The sequence below is a fragment of the Phyllobates terribilis genome, unplaced genomic scaffold (genome assembly GCF_046119375.1).
Source record: "Phyllobates terribilis strain yellow unplaced genomic scaffold, ASM4611937v1 Scaffold_7__3_contigs__length_470593459, whole genome shotgun sequence".
NCBI classification, from domain to species: Eukaryota; Metazoa; Chordata; class Amphibia; order Anura; family Dendrobatidae; genus Phyllobates; species Phyllobates terribilis.
The window spans coordinates 438,054,594-438,080,452 of NW_027362767.1; the positions used below are offsets into that span (position 1 = coordinate 438,054,594).

The 25,859-nt window shown below is 47.5% G+C and overlaps 1 protein-coding gene across 2 annotated transcripts in view; it reads left to right on the plus strand.

Annotated features, from left to right (window-relative positions):
* The window catches only part of LOC141155309 (connector enhancer of kinase suppressor of ras 2-like), a 586,755-nt gene that overhangs the window by 271,839 nt on the left and 289,057 nt on the right, over nucleotides 1–25,859 (plus strand). For both annotated transcript variants that reach the window (XM_073642150.1, XM_073642151.1), the window contains exon 2: nucleotides 235–398. In XM_073642150.1, coding sequence (XP_073498251.1) covers nucleotides 235–398 — 164 coding nt within the window. The remainder of the gene's footprint in view (nucleotides 1–234; nucleotides 399–25,859) is intronic.

Consider the following 25,859-nt stretch of genomic DNA (forward strand, 5'->3'; position numbering starts at 1 on the left):
CGGTGACATCACTATGCTGAGGGTGGTGACATCACTATGCTGAGGGTGGTGACATCACCTGACACCCTGTACATGGTATTCCCGTAGGTCTTCGGTGAGCAGCCATCGCTGGGTGGTCACACATTATATTGAGCAGCTGTCATGGCTGCAATGTCTCTGTGGTCGTGTTCACACACGGATGATGAGAGTGATACCTGATCTCCTTCGTTAATGTTGCACTTTTGCTCCTTGCAGGGTTGGACGATTGTTTGCAGCAATACATCAAGAACTTCGAGAGGGAAAAGATCAACGGGGAACAACTCCTGCACATCACCCACCAGGAGCTGGAGGAGCTGGGCGTCACCCGCATCGGCCACCAGGAGCTGATTCTGGAGGCGGTGGACCTGCTCTGTGCCCTGGTAAGCTGCAGCCAATCAGCGAGCTGGGATGGGGGGACCGTCCCCCGCCGATCTGGGGAGATTCTCATAGGGGATTATAGGTAACATTGAGTGGGCGCAGGCACACTACTGACGAGGATGATGGGAGTCACGCGGTCTTAATCTGAAGGAGAGAGTAGAGTGACTGGATAATAGACCGTGCAGTGGTCGGTAATGTTGGGAGTTGTAGTGTTCTATGTATAGTGTACTGTATCAGGTCCATTGGTCGGTAATGTTGGGGGTTGTAGTATTCTACGTATAGTGTACTGTATCAGGTCCATGGGTCGGTAATGTTGGGGGTTGTAGTATTCTATGTATAGTGTACTGTATCAGGTCCATGGGTCGGTAATGTTGGGGGTTGTAGTGTTCTATGTATAGTGTACTGTATCAGGTCCATGGGTCGGTAATGTTGGAGGTTGTAGTATTCTACGTATAGTATACTGTATCAGGTCCATGGGTCGTTAATGTTGGGGGTTGTAGTATTCTATGTATTGTGACCTGTATCAGGTCCATTGGTCGGTATGTTGGGGGTTGTAGTATTCTATGTATAGTGTACTGTATCAGGTCCATTGGTCGGTATGTTGGGGGTTGTAGTATTCTATGTATAGTGTACTGTATCAGGTCCATGGGTCGGTAATGTTGGGGGTTGTAGTGTTCTATGTATAGTGTACTGTATCAGGTCCATGGATTGGTAATGTTGGGGGTTGTAGTGTTCTATGTATAGTGTACTGTATCAGGTCCATGGATTGGTAATGTTGGGGGTTGTAGTATTCTATGTATAGTGTACTGTATCAGGTCCATGGGTCGGTAATGTTGGGGGTTGTAGTGTTCTATGTATAGTGTACTGTATCAGGTCCATGGATTGGTAATGTTGGGGGTTGTAGTGTTCTATGTATAGTCTACTGTATCAGGTCCATGGGGCGGGTAATGTTGGGGGTTGTAGTGTTCTATGTATAGTCTACTGTATCAGGTCCATGGGTCGGTAATGTTGGGGGTTGTAGTATTCTATGTATAGTGTACTGTATCAGGTCCATGGGTCGGTAATGTTGGAGGTTGTAGTGTTCTATGTATAGTGTACTGTATCAGGTCCATGGATCGGTAATGTTGGGGGTTGTAGTGTTCTATGTATAGTGTACTGTATCAGGTCCATGGATCGGTAACGTTGGGGGTTGTAGTATTCTATGTATAGTGTACTGTATCAGGTCCATTGGTCGGTATGTTGGGGGTTGTAGTATTCTATGTATAGTGTACTGTATCAGGTCCATGGATCGGTAATGTTGGGGGTTGTAGTGTTCTATGTATAGTGTACTGTATCAGGTCCATGGATTGGTAATGTTGGGGATTGTAGTGTGCTATGTATAGTCTACTGTATCAGGTCCATGGGGCGGGTAATGTTGGGGGTTGTAGTGTTCTATGTATAGTGTACTGTATCAGGTCCATGGGTCGGTAATGTTGGGGGTTGTAGTGTTCTATGTATAGTGTACTGTATCAGGTCCATGGATCGGTAATGTTGGGGGTTGTAGTGTTCTATGTATAGTGTACTGTATCAGGTCCATGGATCGGTAACGTTGGGGGTTGTAGTATTCTATGTATAGTGTACTGTATCAGGTCCATTGGTCGGTATGTTGGGGGTTGTAGTGTTCTATGTATAGTGTACTGTATCAGGTCCATGGGTCGGTAATGTTGGAGGTTGTAGTATTCTATGTATTGTGTACTGTATCAGGTCCATGGGTCGGTAATGTTGGGGGTTGTAGTATTCTATGTATAGTGTACTGTATCAGGTCCATGGATCGGTAATGTTGGGGGTTGTAGTGTTCTATGTATAGTGTACTGTATCAGGTCCATGGATCGGTAACGTTGGGGGTTGTAGTATTCTATGTATAGTGTACTGTATCAGGTCCATGGATCGGTAACGTTGGGGGTTGTAGTATTCTATGTATAGTGTACTGTATCAGGTCCATTGGTCGGTATGTTGGGGGTTGTAGTGTTCTATGTATAGTGTACTGTATCAGGTCCATGGGTCGGTAATGTTGGAGGTTGTAGTATTTTATGTATTGTGTACTGTATCAGGTCCATGGGTCGGTAATGTTGGGGGTTGTAGTATTCTATGTATAGTGTACTGTATCAGGTCCATTGGTCGGTATGTTGGGGGTTGTAGTGTTCTATGTATAGTGTACTGTATCAGGTCCATGGATCGGTAACGTTGGGGGTTGTAGTATTCTATGTATAGTGTACTGTATCAGGTCCATTGGTCGGTATGTTGGGGGTTGTAGTGTTCTATGTATAGTGTACTGTATCAGGTCCATTGGTCGGTATGTTGGGGGTTGTAGTGTTCTATGTATAGTGTACTGTATCAGGTCCATGGGTCGGTAATGTTGGAGGTTGTAGTATTCTATGTATTGTGTACTGTATCAGGTCCATGGGTCGGTTACGTTGGGGGTTGTAGTGTTCTATGTATAGTGTACTGTATCAGGTCCATTGGTCAGTATGTTGGGAGTTGTAGTATTCTATGCATTGTGTACTGTATCAGGTCCATTGGTCGGTATGTTGGGGGTTGTGGTGTTCTATGTATAGTGTACTGTATCAGGTCCATTGGTCGGTATGTTGGGGGTTGTAGTATTCTATGTATAGTGTACTGTATCAGGTCCATTGGTCGGTATGTTGGGGGTTGTAGTGTTCTATGTATAGTGTACTGTATCAGGTCCATTGGTCGGTATGTTGGGGGTTGTAGTGTTCTATGTATTGTGTACTGTATCAGGTCCATGGGTCGGTAATGTTGGGGGTTGTAGTGTTCTATGTATAGTGTACTGTATCAGGTCCATTGGTCGGTATGTTGGGGGTTGTAGTATTCTATGTATTGTGTACTGTATCAGGTCCATGGGTCGGTAATGTTGGGGGTTGTAGTGTTCTATGTATAGTGTACTGTATCAGGTCCATTGGTCGGTATGTTGGGGGTTGTAGTATTCTATGTATTGTGTACTGTATCAGGTCCATGGGTCGGTAATGTTGGGGGTTGTAGTGTTCTATGTATAGTGTACTGTATCAGGTCCATTGGTCGGTATGTTGGGGGTTGTAGTATTCTATGTATTGTGTACTGTATCAGGTCCATGGGTCGGTAACGTTGGGGGTTGTAGTGTTCTATGTATTGTGTACTGTATCAGGTCCATTGGTCGGTATGTTGGGGGTTGTAGTATTCTATGTATAGTGTACTGTATCAGGTCCATTGGTCGGTATGTTGGGAGTTGTAGTATTCTATGCATTGTGTACTGTATCAGGTCCATTGGTCGGTATGTTGGGGGTTGTGGTGTTCTATGTATAGTGTACTGTATCAGGTCCATTGGTCGGTATGTTGGGGGTTGTAGTGTTCTATGTATAGTGTACTGTATCAGGTCCATTGGTCGGTATGTTGGGGGTTGTAGTGTTCTATGTATAGTGTACTGTATCAGGTCCATTGGTCGGTATGTTGGGGGTTGTAGTGTTCTATGTATTGTGTACTGTATCAGGTCCATGGGTCGGTAATGTTGGGGGTTGTAGTGTTCTATGTATAGTGTACTGTATCAGGTCCATTGGTCGGTATGTTGGGGGTTGTAGTATTCTATGTATTGTGTACTGTATCAGGTCCATGGGTCGGTAATGTTGGGGGTTGTAGTGTTCTATGTATAGTGTACTGTATCAGGTCCATTGGTCGGTATGTTGGGGGTTGTAGTATTCTATGTATTGTGTACTGTATCAGGTCCATGGGTCGGTAATGTTGGGGGTTGTAGTGTTCTATGTATAGTGTACTGTATCAGGTCCATTGGTCGGTATGTTGGGGGTTGTAGTATTCTATGTATTGTGTACTGTATCAGGTCCATGGGTCGGTAACGTTGGGGGTTGTAGTGTTCTATGTATAGTGTACTGTATCAGGTCCATTGGTCGGTATGTTGGGGGTTGTAGTATTCTATGTATAGTGTACTGTATCAGGTCCATTGGTCGGTATGTTGGGAGTTGTAGTATTCTATGCATTGTGTACTGTATCAGGTCCATTGGTCGGTATGTTGGGGGTTGTAGTATTCTACGTATAGTGTACTGTATCAGGTCCATTGGTCGGTATGTTGGGGGTTGTAGTGTTCTATGTATAGTGTACTGTATCAGGTCCATTGGTCGGTATGTTGGGGGTTGTAGTGTTCTATGTATAGTGTACTGTATCAGGTCCATTGGTCGGTATGTTGGGAGTTGTAGTGTTCTATGTATAGTGTACTGTATCAGGTCCATTGGTCGGTATGTTGGGGGTTGTAGTGTTCTATGTATAGTGTACTGTATCAGGTCCATTGGTCGGTATGTTGGGGGTTGTAGTGTTCTATGTATAGTGTACTGTATCAGGTCCATTGGTCGGTATGTTGGGGGTTGTAGTGTTCTATGTATAGTGTACTGTATCAGGTCCATTGGTCGGTATGTTGGGGGTTGTAGTGTTCTATGTATAGTGTACTGTATCAGGTCCATTGGTCGGTATGTTGGGGGTTGTAGTATTCTATGTATAGTGTACTGTATCAGGTCCCTCGGTCGGTAACGTTGGGGGTTGTAGTGTCCCTCGTACAGATGACATTATACATCATGTATAGCGCCCGGTCACAGACCCCTGGATTGTATCCCGCTTGCTCACATCCTCCCGCTTCCCCGGACACAATATGTAACAATGTCATTACATCGCAGTCGCTCCTTTGCACCAAGGTCTTTCAGGACAAGACGTGGATCTTGTGTGCGGCTATTTTTAGTCGTCTGCGCTTGCAGTTTTATTTATAGGAGAATATTAGACATGTAATTCAGCCGCGTCTCGGTCAGTCACCGCTGCTGCGCACAGAACAGGAAGTGAAGCCGCATCCGGCCCCGATGTGTCTCCTCCATAATTCAGGGCTGGGAGTCAATGATCAGAAAATCACTGTAATTCATAGAGCCGTACTGCAGCACCCTGCAGAGTAATGTGATGAATCAGGGGCTCGTGAATATCCGCTGATAACAGAGAGCAGGATAGATAATAAACCCTCCGCCACACACAGCGGAGGTCTAGTGGCCACCGGCGTCCGGTGCATTATGCAGGACAGATCGTGCAGTGGAAATATATTCATAGTGATACAGAGCGGAAGACAATGCTGAATGTTTCTATGGGAGGGGGTTATACTGTCATTACTTCTTCATGATGATACATCCCCATAACAGCGCTCCATGTGGTCAGGAGGGGTATTACAAGAGTTATACCACATGACAGCGCTCCATGTGGTCATGAGTGGTATTAAAAAAAATGTCAATGCTTTCTCAGCAGTTCATGTCAATGGCATTGCAATTAGTGTTTTTCAATGTTGTTGCTACAATACATAATAGCGCACCATGTAGCCAGGAGTGGTATTACAGCTAATTATTACAAGTAGCCATGTGGTCAAACCTGATACAAAGAAACGCTGGGTCAGGCTTCAGATCCAAAACGCCAAGGACCCTCTGATTCAACCCTCAGATCTAAAACATCGAGGACCCTCAGATCCAAAACCCAAAAGACAGTCAGATCCAAAACACCGAGGATCCTCAGATCCAAAACACTGAAGGACAGTCAGATCCAAAACACCGAGGACCCTCAGATCCAAACCACCGAGGACCCTCAGATCCAAAACCCGAAGAATTCTCAGGTCCAAAACACCGAGGATCCTCAGATCCAAAACACTGAAGGACAGTCAGATCCAAAACACCGATGACCCTCAGATCCAAACCACCGAGGACCCTCAGATCCAAAACCCGAAGGATTCTCAGGTCCAAAACACCGAGGATCCTCAGATCCAAAACCCAAAAGACAGTCAGATCCAAAACACCGAGGATCCTCAAATCCAAAACCCGAAGGACCCTCAGGTCCAAAACACCAAGGACCCTCAGATCCAAGACACTGAAGGACAGTCAGATCCAAGACACCGAAGGACAGTCAGATCCAAAACACCGAGGATCCTCAGACCCAAAACACCGAAGGACCCTCAGGTCCAAAACACCGAGTACCCTTAGGTCCAAAACACCGAGGACCCTCAGATCCAAAACACCGAGGATCCTCAGATCCAAAACACCGAGGATCCTCAGACCCAAAACACCGAAGGACAGTCAGATCCAAAACACCGAGGATCCTCAGATCCAAAACACCGAAGGACAGTCAGATCCAAAACACCGAGGACCCTCAGATCCAAACCACCGAGGACCCTCAGATCCAAGCCACCCGAGGACCCTCAGATCCAATCCACCGAGGACCATCATATCCAAACCACTGAGGACCCTCAGAGCCAAACCATCGAGGACCCTCATATCCAATCCACTGAGGACCATCAGATCCAAACCACTGAGGACCGTCAGATCCAAAACCGAAAGGACAGTCAGATCCAAAACACAGAGGACCCTCAGATCCAAACCACCGAGGACCCTCAGATTGTTACAACTCTCCTGTTAGGTTTTTTTTAGTTTGCTGGTCACATGACCATTTTGCCTATTTAATCTGGCTCCGCCCTCCTGGTCTTGCTGGACTTCATTGTATTTACTACTCTTGAGCTAGCTTGGTGCTCTGTTGCCGTTCTCTGTTAGTTTTGCTAGGTCTTCTGACCCCTATGCCTTTTTGTTGTGTGTTTGTCTTTGACTGCTACTATTTCTGCTAGGAGGTGTCCAACTTTTCCCAGTCCCTAGATCTTGTAGGGATCCCTCCCTCACATCTATAGGTCTGCGTTCAGACTAGCCGAGGACTTTAGCGGGTCTGATCGCAGGATCAGGTTCCCCGTTACATCGTAGGGATCTAGTTTAGTTCTATTGTAGGGACAGATCTCCTCTCTTTCCTTAGTCTCTGTAGCAGATCATAACAGTAAGTCCAGCCATAAAAAAAAAAAAAATTTCTCTAAGGAAAGAGCTCCAGTTTCCATCATGGTCTCGGTGCAAGATTTGGCTCAACGCTTGCAGGGACTCTCTCTGGAGGTGGCCAAGCTCCAACAACACGTGAGTTCTGGAGCACATTTTGTGGAACCTAAGGTACGTCTGCCTGATCTATTTTTTGGCGAACAACAAGATTTTTTTTCTTTTAAAAATGCTTATCTATTATATTTTCGTTTGAGACCCGGATCCTCTGGTGATGAATCACAGCGCATAGGGTTCATAATGTCACTTTTGCGCAAAGATCCTCAGGGATGGGCCTTTTCTCTCCAACCTAGTGATCCGTGCTTTAGATCAGTGGATAGTTTTTTTTATGCTTTGGGTTTGTTGTATGATGATCCTGATCGTGTCTCATCTGCTGAGTCTGAATTGAGACGTTTGAGGCAGGGATCAGGTAATGTGGAAAAATATTGTTCTCACTTCCGTCGGTGGTCTGCCCAGGTGGGGTGGAACGATTCTGCTTTGAAAAGCTTGTTTTTTGCAGAGCTAGGTGAAAGGGTTAAGGATTTACTGATTGCTTATCCCACACCTGGAAACTTGCAGGAGGCAATGCAATTAGCTATACGGGTGGACAGGAGACTGCGTGAAAGGGTTAATGTGATCAAATCCTCTGCTATGTCAGCTTCGAGTCCTGAGAGGTTCTGTGCTGACAATGGTGAGCCGATGAAAATTGGGGTGATGACACCCCGCTCTCAGGAAAAAGACCGCAGGCTTTCTGAAGGTTTGTGTTTCTATTGCGGAAATTCTGGTCATTTTATTAAGAACTGTGTGCTTCGTATGAAGAAAGAAAAAAAAATGGTCAGTCATGCACGTATAGCCTGTTTAAATTCTAAGGGAGTATTTCTATCTGCTACTACCGCTGCTCAGGATGAATTAATTGAGTTTCGGGTATTTGTGGATTGTGGTTCTACTCTGAATGTGATTGATGGGGGATTCTTGGAAAAACTTAGATTAGAACCTAAAACTTTGTCATCCCCTATTGCTGTGGTTTCTGTTGATGGCTCCCCCTTGAAGAGTGTTACTCACAAGGTCTGTGAATTTCCCCTCACTATTAATGGTATTCACCAAGAGAATTTGGATTTGGTGGTATTGGATAATTTGCCTTCTCCAGTAATATTGGGGTTACCCTGGTTAAAATTGCACAATCCTGTACTGGATTGGTCTACCAATGAAATTAAGTCCTGGAGCCCGAAGTGTTATGACAAGTGTTGTAACGGACGCATTGCTGCTGTGGATAAAGGGGAATTGCCTGTTCCTATTCAGGATTTTTGGAGAGTTTTTTCTGAGGAGGAGTCGCAGGTTTTGCCTCCCCATAGAGACTATGATTGTACCATTGAATTTGTCCCTGGAGCGACTCTTCCTAAAAGTCGTTTATTTAATCTTACTATTCCTGAGAGAAAGGCTTTGGAGGAATACATACAGACAAGCTTGGCCGCCGGTCACATTAGGCCTTCCAAGTCTCCTGTGGCTGTTGTTTTTTTTTGTAAAAAAAAAGATGGCGGTTTACGTCCTTGTCTGGACTTTCGTGAGATTAATAAAATTACTGTACGCAATCCTTACCCACTGCCATTGATTCCTGATTTGTTTAACCAGTTAGTGGGGGCCAAGTGGTTCTCTAAAATTGATCTCCGGGGGGCATACAATTTGTTGCGCATGAAGGAGGGTGACGAATGGAAGACTGCTTTTAACACTCCTGTGGGTCATTTTGAGAATCTGGTTATGCCTTTTGGTCTTACTAATGCTCCTGCATTTTTTCAGAATCTTATTAATGACATCCTTAGACCTTTGATCGGTAAAAATGTGGTTGTGTATTTGGATGACATTTTGATTTATTCACCGGATCTGGAGTCTCATTGGCGGAGCGTGCGTGAGGTTTTACAGTTATTAATGGACAATTCGCTTTTTGCTAAGCTAGAGAAATGTGAGTTCGCTGTACAGAGAATTAGTTTTTTGGGTTACATTATCTCCAGCGAGGGCTTTGAGATGGACCCGGTGAAAGTTCAAGCTGTGCAGGAATGGCCTAGGCCTATTGGTTTGAAATCGATACAGAGGTTTTTGGGTTTCGCCAATTATTACAGAAAATTCATAAAAAAAATTTCTATTATTGTCAAACCACTGACCGATCTCACCAGGAAAGGTGCTGATACGGTTCAGTGGTCTTCTGAGGCCATTGAAGCTTTTGTGTTTCTAAAGGAGAGGTTCAGCTCTGCCCCCATCCTTATGCAGCCTGATGTGACTAAGCCGTTTTTGGTTGAGGTTGATGCTTCCTCTGTGGGGGTTGGCGCAGTATTGTCTCAGGATAACGGGGATGGATTACATCCCTGTGCCTTTTTTTCAAAAAATTTTTCTGAGACTGAACTTAATTACGATATTGGTAATCGGGAATTGCTGGCTATTAAACTCGCATTTGAACACTGGCGTCACCTCTTGGAAGGTGCGGAATTTCCCATTCAGGTTTTCACTGATCATAAAAATCTGATCTATCTTGATGCTGCCAAGCGCCTGAATGCCCGTCAGGCTAGGTGGGCACTTTTTTTCTCGCGGTTTAATTTTTCCGTTACTTACATCCCGGGTACCAAGAATGTTAAAGCTGATGCTTTGTCTCGCAGCTTTTCTCCCATGGTCAGTGCTGAGGAGGAAGAGGAGAGCATTTTACAAGAAGGTGTTGTGATAGCTGCTTTGGACTCCGTTTTGGAAGATGAGATTCTTAAAGCACAGGAGAATGCCCCATCTAACACTCCCCATGGGAGGTTGTTTGTGCCTAGGACCTTTAGGAGAGATTTGTTTGTTGAGTGTCATGAGTCTCGGTTGGCAGGTCATCCAGGAATTTCTGAGACCAAGAGACTTGTAGGTCGCAGTTTTTGGTGGCCTGGATGGCAGAAGGAAGTCATTAAGTGGGTGCGCCAATGTACTGTGTGAGCTAGATCTAAGTCTTCGCATGCGGGGTTGCTTTGCCCTCTGGAGGTTCCTAGTGCACCTTGGACACATCTGGCTATGGACTTTATTATTGACCTTCCCTCCTCTGAGGGTTTCACGGTCATCTGGGTGGTCGTGGACCGTTTTAGCAAGATGTGTCACTTGGTTCCCTTCATCAAACTGCCCTGCGCTAAGACACTTGCTAAGGCCTTTGTCAAGGAAATTGTCAGACTACATGGTGTTCCTACTGACATTGTTTCTGATAGGGGACCTCAGTTCGTGGCTCGTTTTTGGCGTGCCTTTTGTGACAGGTTGGGAGTTCATTTGTCATTTTCATCCGGATATCATCCTGAGTCTAATGGCCAGACAGAAAGGAAGAACCAGGATGTTGAGCAGTTCTTGCGTTGTTTTGTGGCAGACAATCAGGAGGGGTGGTCTGAGTTTCTGCCACTTGCTGAATTTGCTCTTAACAACCATACATCTGTAGCACCCTGAGGATTCGGCTGCTACAGGGGTATTGCACCTCAACCCAGAGGTGTGATATTCCACTCCCGGGTAAGGATGGAGTGTGGGACTGAGCTCGGTAGGCTGCATGCACTACACACATCCCATTTCCGAGGAACAGGCCGACGGTACTCCCACTTAGAAATGTGCAGGTACGACCGAGTCTGTTCCTGGCTGGAGTGGGAGGGGGGGTGGAACATCCCATGTAGTGTAGGGGCAGATAGGGGGAGCAGCCTGGGTAAAGTTAGGAGCTCATTGGGTGCTGGTCACCTGAGCTCACACATAGAGGGTGTATATAAGGTGGGCACCAACTAGAATCAGGGTCAGATGCAGAGGATCAGATGCAGGAAGTGAGTCAGCTGCAGGGAACAAGTCAGGAGCAGAGGAGAGAAGAAAGACCAAGACCCAGAGTGAGAGAGTAGAAAAGAGAGAGACCCAGAGCACAGAAGACTGAAGGGACCCAAGAACCCAAATTAGAGCATCGGGTGAGGAGTCAGCAAAAGGGTACCGGAACCCAAACTGGTGGGGGTAAAAACAATCCCCAGCCAGAGACCGGAGACCGTGGGCAGTGTCTGCCACGGTCACCCATCACATCCACCCCGAAGGCACACCACATGAAGGGTCAGGGAACCCAGGGCCAAGGGTGTCCCAACAGAAGGCCCGAGGGAGCTGGACCTAGGTGGATCACTGGTGGGGACGGCGGAAGAAAGGACAGAGGGAGAGCTCAGGGCCACGCTCCGGACTTGTTTGGGGGTTGGCTGGATCCAGGACCTGGTGGACGCAGCACGGCTCGGGTGGTCACTAGCAGCTGGAGTGACCAGTACAACATCTGCAGTAAGTAAACACCCTTAACTGCACAACCCGACTCTGTCTTCACTGCCGTCTGCACTACACCACCACAACCCCCATCCTCTGCGCCTGTCCCCTCTGAGGCTATACCCCTCCCGTTGGGGGTTATCCCACCAAGCTGCGCACCCACCATCAGCCTCAGCGGACCCTGCTGCAGCGGCGGCCACAGTGACCGCATCACAACGGGTGGCGTAGTCGACACAAAAGAACTTTAGTAACATCTGTAGAACTGCCACATCACACTGAGCTTGACGCCCTGGGCACGGGACCGGGTCACAGCCGCTCGGAGACTACAACCCCCCATCTGATCCGGTGCCGGGTATTCCCCTCAAAAAGGAATATGTCCCAGGGGGCGCGTCAACTTTGGCGTAGTCGGCAGGATTACGTGCCCGCAACACCCGGGTACTGCGTGCCTGAAGGAAAGTGCAAGTTTACCTCAGAAAGAAGTCTCCCGCCGGTTCCGGAGGGTCCACGCCATCGGACTCCATCACCAGTCGTTTCCCGCCGATTGTCCGCCATTTCCAACTTGTTCCCGCCATCTGCAGAGTTTCCCGCCACTGGGCGACGCTTCCCGCCAAAACCGCAGATTTCCCGCCTTGGAAGAGCAGCGGACGCCATTATGGGCGTGCCAAAGGAGGGCAAGAGGCCACCTCCCATCGTGGGCCAGGACAGAAAATGGCGCCAAAAGTGGAAACCGCCCCCACCAACAGAGACTGTGATGCTGGAGGTGTCTGTCAGCGTGAAAGAACTCCCCCTGGAGCTGACAGTCACCGAGTTGCCCCGGGACCGCCCTCGAAGTGGGAGGGGACGAAAGAGAAGAGAAAAGATGGGTGTCGCTTGGAGCAGTCTGGAGCGAGCGCACCCGGAGACAAGAGGTCTAACGAGGAGTAGCGGAGGAGCTCACCCGGAGATGGAGGGAAAGCAGAACAGCACCGGCCCGCTGGCCAGGAGTCTGCTAGAGACCGAGGAAGGAGGGCAGAGCAGCACCGGCCCGCTGGCCAGGAGCCTGCCGGAAGCAGAGCAGAGCAGCACCGACCCGATGGTCAGGAGCCTGCTAGAGTCCACAACCCCGCTAGGTCTAGCGGAGATCTTAGCGCAGCTCCCCCGAGACCGGGAGTGTGCACAAACTGCCCTGGAGGGCCTCGCACGGAGGATGGCCCGGGTACAGCGTGAGATACTGGCGGAGTGGAGCCGGGAGATGGCCCAGCAAGCAGAGACCAGTCAACGGAGCACGCTACCCTGGAAGAGGAAGCAGACCGCCTCTGAGGATGGCGCGGGAGGACCCAAGGCCGGAGACGGCGCCGAGGAGGGAGCCAAACGCATGGAGGCAGGTAAAGGGGACGCCTATACCCCAAGCCGTGACACCGCTCACCTGCCCCAGCTCCCCGTCGCAGAGCCCGAAAGTCCCCCTGCTGTGCCCGTAGCCGCCATGTCACCGCTATGGACTAGGCCCCGACCGGAAGCCGCCGCAGCGACCCCTGTGACGTCACGCGCCTCGATCCGGAGCGTGACAAAGCAGGAATTACCACCAGCCTGGTCGCAAGGCCTAGTACCCCCGGGCGCCGCACCACCAACAGCGCCCCCTACCTCCGCGGAGCCTCCGGCCTGGCCGCAAGGCCAGGTAGCCCAGGGCGCCGCCGTCCTAACGGTGCCCTTCACCTTCCAGGTGCCCCAGGCCTGGCCGCAAGGCCTGGGCAACCCGGGCGCCACCACCACCGCGCCCGCAATACCAAGGGTGCCACACCTGGGGGAGGACCTCTTCAGCCAGCTCACATGGCCGGACGGGCGGCCCTTCATCTGGCCCGAAGGATACCATGAGCTGGAACGGCAGCAGAGACTAAGACCCCTGGATGAACCCCTGATTCCGGCTCCGAAGCCCGTGACACGGATCTCGCCCCCGCTAGCGGAAGCACAGTTTGAGTGGGACCCCACCGGAGAAGATTTAATGGGGTTCACTCAGGAAACCAGGGCAGCTGCAGCGGAGCGTGCTGCGTGCTGCCGACAGCAGCTCGAGGAGTTTGCGAGGGAGCGGAGAGAGAGGCGGGTCCGGGAACAACAGGCCCAAATAAGGAGCGCCGAGCAGAAGAGCCGAACCAGGAGGGACCCCCGTGCAGCGCACAGTCCCCGCACCACCGGGACTGTAATTAAGTTCAACATGCAGCATGGGTGGGGCTTCATCAGAGACCACAACACCCCCGGCGACGTCTTTGTCACGCGCAGAGATGTGGAGTCCCATCTGCCGGAGGGGCACAGAGGTCGTGACCTCTACGTCGGAGACGAAGTCACTTTCACCCGGCACAAGTGTGCCAAAGGACCTTATGCCCTCCACGTACACCGCTTGACGGAGGAGGAGTTGCGGTACGGGGAGGAGGAGCCAGAGGACCCGGACGGGTCTGAAGCAACACCATATTAAGAAAAAGCAGGAGGGAGCCGTCGTTGAGGACGGGAATAGAGACTGTATATAGTTGCCCGTCGGGGCACAGTGAACCGTTGCTGCTAAAATAGTCCCCGTTGGGACCAGTGAACTGTTTACCCGTTAACCCCTTCATCCTACAGGCTGAGGACTGTGAGCAGCCATTCCCTTCCCTTAAATGGCCGAGGACTGAGAGCGGCCATATCCCCTGTAAATAGTTGCGCGTCCTAAAGCGCCCCCTACCGGTTTTATAGAAAACCAGATTTTCTAAGAGACTGTCGCACTTTTCCCAGACACACGTTGCACAGTGTCCGGAGGAGGAACCTGAAACAAGAGACGACGAGAAAGTTTTATCTGCTAAGATATGTTATTTATATAATGTTTTTTATATGTTTTATATGAAAAAAATTTTGTATGTTTTGGTGTTTTTGTCTTTACAGCCCGAGGACGTGCTGTGATTTACCAGGGGGGAATGTAGCACCCTGAGGATTCGGCTGCTACAGGGGTATTGCACCTCAACCCAGAGGTGTGATATTCCACTCCCGGGTAAGGATGGAGTGTGGGACTGAGCTCGGTAGGCTGCATGCACTACACACATCCCATTTCCGAGGAACAGGCCGACGGTACTCCCACTTAGAAATGTGCAGGTACGACCGAGTCTGTTCCTGGCTGGAGTGGGAGGGGGGGTGGAACATCCCATGTAGTGTAGGGGCAGATAGGGGGAGCAGCCTGGGTAAAGTTAGGAGCTCATTGGGTGCTGGTCACCTGAGCTCACACATAGAGGGATATATAAGGTGGGCACCAACTAGAATCAGGGTCAGATGCAGAGGATCAGATGCAGGAAGTGAGTCAGCTGCAGGGAACAAGTCAGGAGCAGAGGAGAGAAGAAAGACCAAGACCCAGAGTGAGAGAGGAGAAAAGAGAGAGACCCAGAGCACAGAAGACTGAAGGGACCCAAGAACCCAAATTAGAGCATCGGGTGAGGAGTCAGCAAAAGGGTACCGGAACCCAAACTGGTGGGGGTAAAAACAATCCCCAGCCAGAGACCGGAGACCGTGGGCAGTGTCTGCCACGGTCACCCATCACATCCACCCCGAAGGCACACCACATGAAGGGTCAGGGAACCCAGGGCCAAGGGTGTCCCAACAGAAGGCCCGAGGGAGCTGGACCTAGGTGGATCACTGGTGGGGACGGCGGAAGAAAGGACAGAGGGAGAGCTCAGGGCCACGCTCCGGACTTGTTTGGGGGTTGGCTGGATCCAGGACCTGGTGGACGCAGCACGGCTCGGGTGGTCACTAGCAGCTGGAGTGACCAGTACAACATCTGCAGTAAGTAAACACCCTTAACTGCACAACCCGACTCTGTCTTCACTGCCGTCTGCACTACACCACCACAACCCCCATCCTCTGCGCCTGTCCCCTCTGAGGCTATACCCCTCCCGTTGGGGGTTATCCCACCAAGCTGCGCACCCACCATCAGCCTCAGCGGACCCTGCTGCAGCGGCGGCCACAGTGACCGCATCACAACGGGTGGCGTAGTCGACACAAAAGAACTTTAGTAACATCTGTAGAACTGCCACATCACACTGAGCTTGACGCCCTGGGCACGGGACCGGGTCACAGCCGCTCGGAGACTACAACCCCCCATCTGATCCGGTGCCGGGTATTCCCCTCAAAAAGGAATATGTCCCAGGGGGCGCGTCACATCCTCTTCTGCTGGTTGTTCTCCTTTTTTTTGTTGTTCTGGGAGACATCCGTCTTTTGGGTCATTTTCCAAATTGGTATCGGCTGTGCCTGAGGAGGAGAGTTTTTCCGGTGATTTGGAGAGAGTTTGGACGGATGTGCGTGGTAATCTTCAGGAGGCTAACAAGAAATCTAAGAGGTACTTTGACAGGAAACGTCAAGAGGTTTTGTTTACTGTTGGTGACATGGTTTGGTTGTCCTCTAAGAATCTGCGATTGAGGATTCCTTCTAAAAAATTGGGTCCCAAGTTTGTAGGGCCCTTTAAGGTGCTTCAGGTAGTTAACCAATCTGCTGTTAGGCTGGAAGTTCCTACGTCCTGGAGGATTAATCCGGTGTTTCATGTTTCTCTGTTGAAAAAAGCTGATGTGACGCCTCTGCCACTGTTCCTCCGGTGGTGGAGGACGGGGAATATGAAATTTCCCGCATCCTTAATTCTAGACGGTATAGAGGGAGTTTGCAGTATCTCGTCGCTTGGAAGGGTTTCGGACCTGAGGATAACTCATGGGTGAGGGCGGATGATGTTTCTGCTCCCAGACTTGTCCGAGCGTTTCACAGGAGGTTTCCTGGTAAGCCTGGGCCTAGGGGATCCGGAGGATCCTCTTAGAAGAGGGGGTACTGTTACAACTCTCCTGTTAGGTTTTTTTTAGTTTGCTGGTCACATGACCATTTTGCCTATTTAATCCGGCTCCGCCCTCCTGGCTTTGCTGGACTTCATTTGTATTTACTACTCTTGAGCTAGCTTGGTGCTCTGTTGCCGTTCTCTGTTAGTTTTGCTAGGTCTTCTGACCCCTATGCCTTTTTGTTGTGTGTTTGTCTTTGACTGCTACTATTTCTGCTAGGAGGTGTCCAACTTTTCCCAGTCCCTAGATCTTGTAGGGATCCCTCCCTCACATCTATAGGTCTGCGTTCAGACTAGCCGAGGACTTTAGCGGGTCTGATCACAGGATCAGGTTCCCCGTTACATCGTAGGGATCTAGTTTAGTTCTATTGTAGGGACAAATCTCCTCTCTTTCCTTAGTCTCTGTAGCAGATCATAACACAGATCCAATCTACCGAGGACCCTCAGATCCAAACCACCGAGGACCCTCAGATCCAAACCACCGAGGACCCTCAGATCCAAACCACCGAGGACCCTCAGATCCAAACCACCGAGGACCCTCAGATCCAAACCACCGAGGACCCTCAGATCCAAACCACCGAGGACCCTCAGATCCAAACCATCGAGGACCCTCAGATCCAAAACACCGAGGATCCTCAGATCCAAAACACCGAAGGACCCTTAGATCCAAAACACCGATGACCCTCAGATCCAAAACACAGAGGACCCTCAGATCCAAACCACCGAGGACCCTCAGATCCAAACCACCGAGGACCATCAGATCCAAAACACTGAGGACCATCAGATCCAAAACACTGAGGACCCTCAGATCCAAAACAGCGAGGACCCTCAGATCCAAAACAGCGAGGACCCTCAGATCCAAAACAGCGAGGACCCTCAGATCCAAAACAGCGAGGACCCTCAGATCCAAAACAGCGAGGACCCTCAGATCCAAAACAGCGAGGACCCTCAGATCCAAAACAGCGAGGACCCTCAGATCCAAAACAGCGAGGACCCTCAGATCCAAAACAGCGAGGACCCTCAGATCCAAAACAGCGAGGACCCTCAGATCCAAAACAGCGAGGACCCTAAGATCCAAAACAGCGAGGACCCTAAGATCCAAAACACCGAGGACCCTCAGATCCATATTTTTGCACACATGAACAAACAGATGTGTGAATTAGGCCAGACAAAGTGCTGGGGGGATGAAATGACGCCCATATTAGTCTTCACACAACTTTCCCCATGTTGACAATAAATCTGATATTATTAACAGCGACATTAGAAGAGAGGATGTGAGAACTCGATGCCGATTCCTTACTGGAGTCAGTGCTGTATAGGGTTGAGTTTCATCCCACTGGAGACGCCACATGACGTATGACCGGAGCGCGGGGCTTTATATGGCGGTATGTTACCATCATAGTAAGTGCAGAGACATTGAGGAATCCTCGTAATCCTCTCTGACTTCTGATGGATCCTGTTGCTGCAGCATATAGGGGGTCTTTTCTTTCCTTTAATGCACTGCCTTGTCCTGAAGAAGAGAAGTCCTGGCTCAGAGCCCTGGAGACAGTGGCTCCTCCATATCCGCAGATCCATCTCTTTGCCTTGTGCCGCTATTGTTCTGGACGCAGGAATTCTCGGCCATTGCATAACAGAGACCACTGACAACCGAGAGCCGGGGAGCGGAAGCCGGAGGCTCTTATTCTACTTATCACTAATGCAGCGCAATCCTGCAAATGGCGAACACTTAGAATATTGACTCCGGAGATCGTGAGGAGGACAAACGAGATCTTCCCTATATTCTCCATCAGACTGTACAACAAACGGAGAAAGCAAAATCAATGGAAACATAATGTGCTGGTGGCCACGGTGAGCGCCTGTGACTGGCATCAGAGCTAGCCATGGCTCTTCTGGCCCTGCCAGTAGGTGGCACTCTACATTTTACTTATATTAATGGATCAGGTAGCTCAGGATGAACACACCTATTATCCCTCTGACTCCACATCACCCACCTCTATAATTTATATTCCTTTCCATGGGAGGTGGATTGTGTCACTCACTGCTGTAAAAATGTTTCCATTTCTATTCTCTTCCACCAGCTACAAAACTGTGCGGTCACAACGGCAACATAATACAGGGTCAGGTAGGGAGGCGAGACCTTACTGCCCCAGCAGAATAGTGAGTGCAGCTCTGGAGTATAATACAGGAGGTAACTCAGGATCAGTACAGGATCAGTAATGTAATGTATGTACACAGTGACTGCACCAGCAGAATAGTGAGTGCAGCTCTGGAGTATAATACAGGATGTAACTCAGGATCAGTAATGTCATGTATGTACACAGTGACTGCACCAGCAGAATAGTGAGTGCAGCTCTGGAGTATAATACAGGATGTAACTCAGGATCAGTAATGTAATGTATGTACACAGTGACTGCACCAGCAGAATAGTGAGTGCAGCTCTGGAGTATAATACAGGATGTAACTCAGGATCAGTAATGTAATGTATGTACACAGTGAATGCACCAGCAGAATAGTGAGTGCAGCTCTGGAGTATAATACAGGATGTAACTCAGGATCAGAAATGTAATGTATGTACACAGTGACTGCACCAGCAGAATAGTGAGTGCAGCTCTGGTGTATAATACAGGAGGTAACTCAGGATCAGTAATGTAATGTATGTACACAGTGACTGCACCAGCTGAATAGTGAGTGCAGCTCTGGAGTATAATACAGGATGTAACTCAGGATCAGTAATGTAATGTATGTACACAGTGACTGCACCAGCTGAATAGTGAGTGCAGCTCTGGGGTATAATACAGGATGTAACTCAGGATCAGTAATGTAATGTATGTACACAGTGACTGCACCAGCAGAATAGTGAGTGCAGCTCCGGAGTATAATTCAGGATGTAACTCAGGATCAGTAATGTAATGTATGTACACAGTGACTGCACCAGCAGAATAGTGAGTGCAGCTCCGGAGTATAATTCAGGATGTAACTCAGGATCAGTACAGGATCAGTAATGTAATGTATGTACACAGTGACTGCACCAGCAGAATAGTGAGTGCAGCTCTGGATTATAATACAGGATGTAACTCAGGATCAGTAATGTAATGTATGTACACAGTGAATGCACCAGCAGAATAGTGAGTGCAGCTCTGGAGTATAATACAGGATGTAACTCAGGATCAGAAATGTAATGTATGTACACAGTGACTGCACCAGCTGAATAGTGAGTGCAGCTCTGGAGTATAATACAGGATGTAACTCAGGATCAGTAATGTAATGTATGTACACAGTGACTGCACCAGCAGAATAGTGAGTGCAGCTCTGGGGTATAATACAGGATGTAACTCAGGATCAGTAATGTAATGTATGTACACAGTGACTGCACCAGCAGAATAGTGAGTGCAACTCCGGAGTATAATTCAGGATGTAACTCAGGATCAGTACAGGATCAGTAATGTAATGTATGTACACAGTGACTGCACCAGCAGAATAGTGAGTGCAGCTCTGGAGTATAATACAGGATGTAACTCAGGATCAGTAATGTAATGTATGTACACAGTGACTGCACCAGCAGAATAGTGAGTGCAGCTCTGGAGTATAATACAGGATGTAACTCAGGATCAGTAATGTAATGTATGTACACACCTGACTGCACCAGCAGAATAGTGAGTGCAGCTCTGGAGTATAATACAGTCTGTAACTCAGGATCAGTAATGTAATGTATGTACACAGTGACTGCACCAGCAGAATAGTGAGTGCAGCTCTGGAGTATAATACAGGGTGTAACTCAGGATCAGTAATGTAATGTATGTACACAGTGACTGCACCAGCAGAAAAGAGAGTCCAGCTCTGGAGTATAATACAGGATGTAACCCAGGTTCAGTAATGTAATGTATGTACACAGTGACTGCACCAGCAGAATAGTGAGTGCAGCTCTGGAGTATAATACAGGGTGTAACTCAGAATCAGTAATGTAATGTATGTACACAGTGACTGCTCCAGCAGAATAGTGAGTGCAGCTCTGGAGTATAATACAGGATGTAACTCAGGATCAGTAATGTAATGTATATACACAGTGACTGCACCAGCAGAATAGTGAGTGCAGCTCTGGAGTATAATACAGGATGTAACTCAGGATCAGTAATGTAATGTATGTACACAGTGACTGCACCAGCAGAATAGTGAGTGCAGCTCTAGAGTATAATACAGGATGTAACTCAGGATCAGTAATGTAATGTATGTACACAGTGAATGCACCAGCAGAATAGTGAGTGCAGCTCCGGAGTATAATTCAGGATGTAACTCAGGATCAGTACAGGATCAGTAATGTAATGTATGTACACAGTGACTGCACCAGCAGAATAGTGAGTGCAGCTCTGGATTATAATACAGGATGTAACTCAGGATCAGTAATGTAATGTATGTACACAGTGAATGCACCAGCAGAATAGTGAGTGCAGCTCTGGAGTATAATACAGGATGTAACTCAGGATCAGTAATGTAATGTATGTACACAGTGACTGCACCAGCAGAATAGTGAGTGCAGCTCTAGAGTATAATACAGGATGTAACTCAGGATCAGTAATGTAATGTATGTACACAGTGAATGCACCAGCAGAATAGTGAGTGCAGCTCTGGAGTATAATACAGGATGTAACTCAGGATCAGAAATGTAATGTATGTACACAGTGACTGCACCAGCTGAATAGTGAGTGCAGCTCTGGAGTATAATACAGGATGTAACTCAGGATCAGTAATGTAATGTATGTACACAGTGACTGCACCAGCAGAATAGTGAGTGCAGCTCTGGGGTATAATACAGGATGTAACTCAGGATCAGTAATGTAATGTATGTACACAGTGACTGCACCAGCAGAATAGTGAGTGCAGCTCCGGAGTATAATTCAGGATGTAACTCAGGATCAGTAATGTAATGTATGTACACAGTGACTGCACCAGCAGAATAGTGAGTGCAGCTCCGGAGTATAATTCAGGATGTAACTCAGGATCAGTACAGGATCAGTAATGTAATGTATGTACACAGTGACTGCACCAGCAGAATAGTGAGTGCAGCTCTGGAGTATAATACAGGATGTAACTCAGGATCAGTAATGTAATGTATGTACACAGTGACTGCACCAGCAGAATAGTGAGTGCAGCTCTGGAGTATAATACAGGATGTAACTCAGGATCAGTAATGTAATGTATGTACACACCTGACTGCACCAGCAGAATAGTGAGTGCAGCTCTGGAGTATAATACAGTCTGTAACTCAGGATCAGTAATGTAATGTATGTACACAGTGACTGCACCAGCAGAATAGTGAGTGCAGCTCTGGAGTATAATACAGGGTGTAACTCAGGATCAGTAATGTAATGTATGTACACAGTGACTGCACCAGCAGAAAAGAGAGTCCAGCTCTGGAGTATAATACAGGATGTAACCCAGGTTCAGTAATGTAATGTATGTACACAGTGACTGCACCAGCAGAATAGTGAGTGCAGCTCTGGAGTATAATACAGGGTGTAACTCAGAATCAGTAATGTAATGTATGTACACAGTGACTGCTCCAGCAGAATAGTGAGTGCAGCTCTGGAGTATAATACAGGATGTAACTCAGGATCAGTAATGTAATGTATATACACAGTGACTGCACCAGCAGAATAGTGAGTGCAGCTCTGGAGTATAATACAGGATGTAACTCAGGATCAGTAATGTAATGTATGTACACAGTGACTGCACCAGCAGAATAGTGAGTGCAGCTCTGGAGTATAATACAGTCTGTAACTCAGGATCAGTAATGTAATGTATGTACACAGTGACTGCACCAGCAGAATAGTGAGTGCAGCTCTGGAGTATAATACAGGGTGTAACTCAGGATCAGTAATGTAATGTATGTACACAGTGACTGCACCAGCAGAATAGTGAGTGCAGCTCTGGAGTATAATACAGGGTGTAACTCAGGATCAGTAATGTAATGTATGTACACAGTGACTGCACCAGCAGAATAGTGAGTGCAGCTCTGGAGTATAATGCAGGATGTAACTCAGGATCAGTAATGTAATGTATGTACACAGTGACTGCACCAGCAGAATAGTGAGTGCAGCTCTGGAGTATAATATAGTCTGTAACTCAGGATCAGTAATGTAATGTATGTACACAGTGACTGCACCAGCAGAATAGTGAGGGCAGCTCTGGAGTATAATGCAGGATGTAACTCAGGATCAGTTATGTAATGTATGTACACAGTGACTGCACCAGCAGAATAGTGAGGGCAGCTCTGGAGTATAATGCAGGATGTAACTCAGGATCAGTTATGTAATGTATGTACACAGTGACTGCACCAGCAGAATAGTGAGTGCAGCTCTGGAGTATAATGCAGGATGTAACCCAGGATCAGTAATGTAATGTATGTACACAGTGACTGCACCAGCAGAATAGAGAGTCCAGCTCTGGAGTATAATACAGGATGTAACTCAGGATCAGTAATGTAATGTATGTACACAGTGACTGCACCAGCAGAATAGTGAGTGCAGCTCTGGAGTATAATACAGGATGTAACTCAGGATCAGTAATGTAATGTATGTACACAGTGACTGCTCCAGCAGAATAGTGAGTGCAGCTCTGAAGTATAATACAGGATGTAACTCAGGATCAGTAATGTAATGTATGAACACAGTGACTGCTCCAGGAGAATAGTGAGTGCAGCTCTGGAGTATAATACAGGATGTAACTCAGGATCAGTAATGTATGTACACAGTGACTGCACCAGCAGAATAGCGAGTGCAGCTCTGGAGTATAATACAGGATGTAACTCAGGATCAGTAATGTATGTACACAGTGACTGCACCAGCAGAATAGTGAGTGCAGCTCTGGAGTATAATACAGGATGTAACTCAGGATCAGTAATGTAATGTATGTACACAGTGACTGCACCAGCAGAATAGTGAGTGCAGCTCTGGAGTATAATACAGGATGTAACTCAGGATCAGTAATGTATGTACACAGTGACTGCACCAGCAGAATAGTGAGTGCAGCTCTGGAGTATAATACAGGATGTAACTCAGGATCAGTAATGTAATATATGTGCACAGTGACTGCACCAGCAGAATAGTGAGTGCAGCTCTGGGGTATAATACAGGATGTAACTCAGGATCAGTAATGTAATGTATGTACACAGTGACTGCACCAGCAGAATAGTGAGTGCAGCTCTGGGGTATAATACAGGATGTAACTCAGGATCAGTAATGTAATGTATGTGCACAGTGACTGCACCAGCAGAATAGTGAGTGCAGCTCTGGGGTATAATACAGGATGTAACTCAGTATCAGTAATCTAATGTATGTACACAGTGACTGCACCAGCAGAATAGTGAGTGCAGCTCTGAAGTATAATACAGGATGTAACTCAGGATCAGTAATGTAATGTATGTACACAGTGACTGCACCAGCAGAATAGTGAGCGCAGCTCTGGAGTATAATACAGGATGTAACTCAGTATCAGTAATCTAATTTATGTACACAGTGACTGCACCAGCAGAATAGTGAGTGCAGCTCTGGAGTATAATACAGGATGTAACTCAGGATCAGTAATGTAATGTATGTACACAGTGACTGCACCAGCAGAATACTGCGTGCAGCTCTGGAGTATAATACAGGATGTAACTCAGGATCAGTAATGTAATGTATGTACACAGTGACTGCACCAGCAGAATAGTGCGTGCAGCTCTGGGGTATAATGCAGGATGTAACTCAGGATCAGTAATGTAATGTATGTACACAGTGACTGCACCAGCAGAATAGTGCGTGCAGCTCTGGAGTATAATACAGGATGTAACTCAGGATCAGTAATGTAATGTATGTACACAGGGACTGCACCAGCAGAATAGTGAGTGCAGCTCTGGAGTATAATACAGGATGTAACTCAGGATCAGTAATGTAATGTATGTACACAGTGACTGCACCAGCAGAATAGTGAGTGCAGCTCTGGAGTATAATACAGTCTGTAACTCAGGATCAGTAATGTAATGTATGTACACAGTGACTGCACCAGCAGAATAGAGAGTCCAGCTCTGGAGTATAATACAGGATGTAACTCAGGATCAGTAATGTAATGTATGTACACAGTGACTGCACCAGCAGAATAGTGAGTGCAGCTCTGGAGTATAATACAGGATGTAACTCAGGATCAGTAATGTAATGTATGTACACAGTGACTGCTCCAGCAGAATAGTGAGTGCAACTCTGGAGTATAATACAGGATGTAACTCAGGATCAGTAATGTAATGTATGTACACAGTGACTGCACCAGCAGAATAGTGAGTGCAGCTCTGGAGTATAATACAGGATGTAACTCAGGATCAGTAATGTATGTACACAGTGACTGCACCAGCAGAATAGTGAGTGCAGCTCTGGAGTATAATACAGGATGTAACTCAGGATCAGTAATGTAATATATGTGCACAGTGACTGCACCAGCAGAATAGTGAGTGCAGCTCTGGGGTATAATACAGGATGTAACTCAGGATCAGTAATGTAATGTATGTACACAGTGACTGCACCAGCAGAATAGTGAGTGCAGCTCTGGGGTATAATACAGGATGTAACTCAGGATCAGTAATGTAATGTATGTACACAGTGACTGCACCAGCAGAATAGTGAGTGCAGCTCTGGGGTATAATACAGGATGTAACTCAGTATCAGTAATCTAATGTATGTACACAGTGACTGCACCAGCAGAATAGTGAGTGCAGCTCTGAAGTATAATACAGGATGTAACTCAGGATCAGTAATGTAATGTATGTACACAGTGACTGCACCAGCAGAATAGTGAGCGCAGCTCTGGAGTATAATACAGGATGTAACTCAGTATCAGTAATCTAATGTATGTACACAGTGACTGCACCAGCAGAATAGTGAGTGCAGCTCTGGAGTATAATACAGGATGTAACTCAGGATCAGTAATGTAATGTATGTTCACAGTGACTGCACCAGCAGAATAGTGAGTGCAGCTCTGGAGTATAATACAGGATGTAACTCAGGATCAGTAATGTAATGTATGTGCACAGTGACTGCACCAGCAAAATAGTGAGAGCAGCTCTGGAGGATAATACAGGAGGTAACTCAGGATCAGTAATGTAATGTATGTGCACAGTGACTGCACCAGCGGAATAGTGAGAGCAGCTCTGGAGTATAATGCAGGATGTAACTCAGGATCAGTAATGTAATGTATGTACACAGTGACTGCACCAGCAGAATAGTGCGTGCAGCTCTGGAGTATAATACAGGATGTAACTCAGGATCAGTAATGTACTGTATGTACACAGGGACTGCACCAGCAGAATAGTGAGTGCAGCTCTGGAGTATAATACAGGATGTAACTCAGGATCAGTAATGTAATGTATGTACACAGTGACTGCACCAGCAGAATAGTGATTGCAGCTCTGGAGTATAATACAGTCTGTAACTCAGGATCAGTAATGTAATGTATGT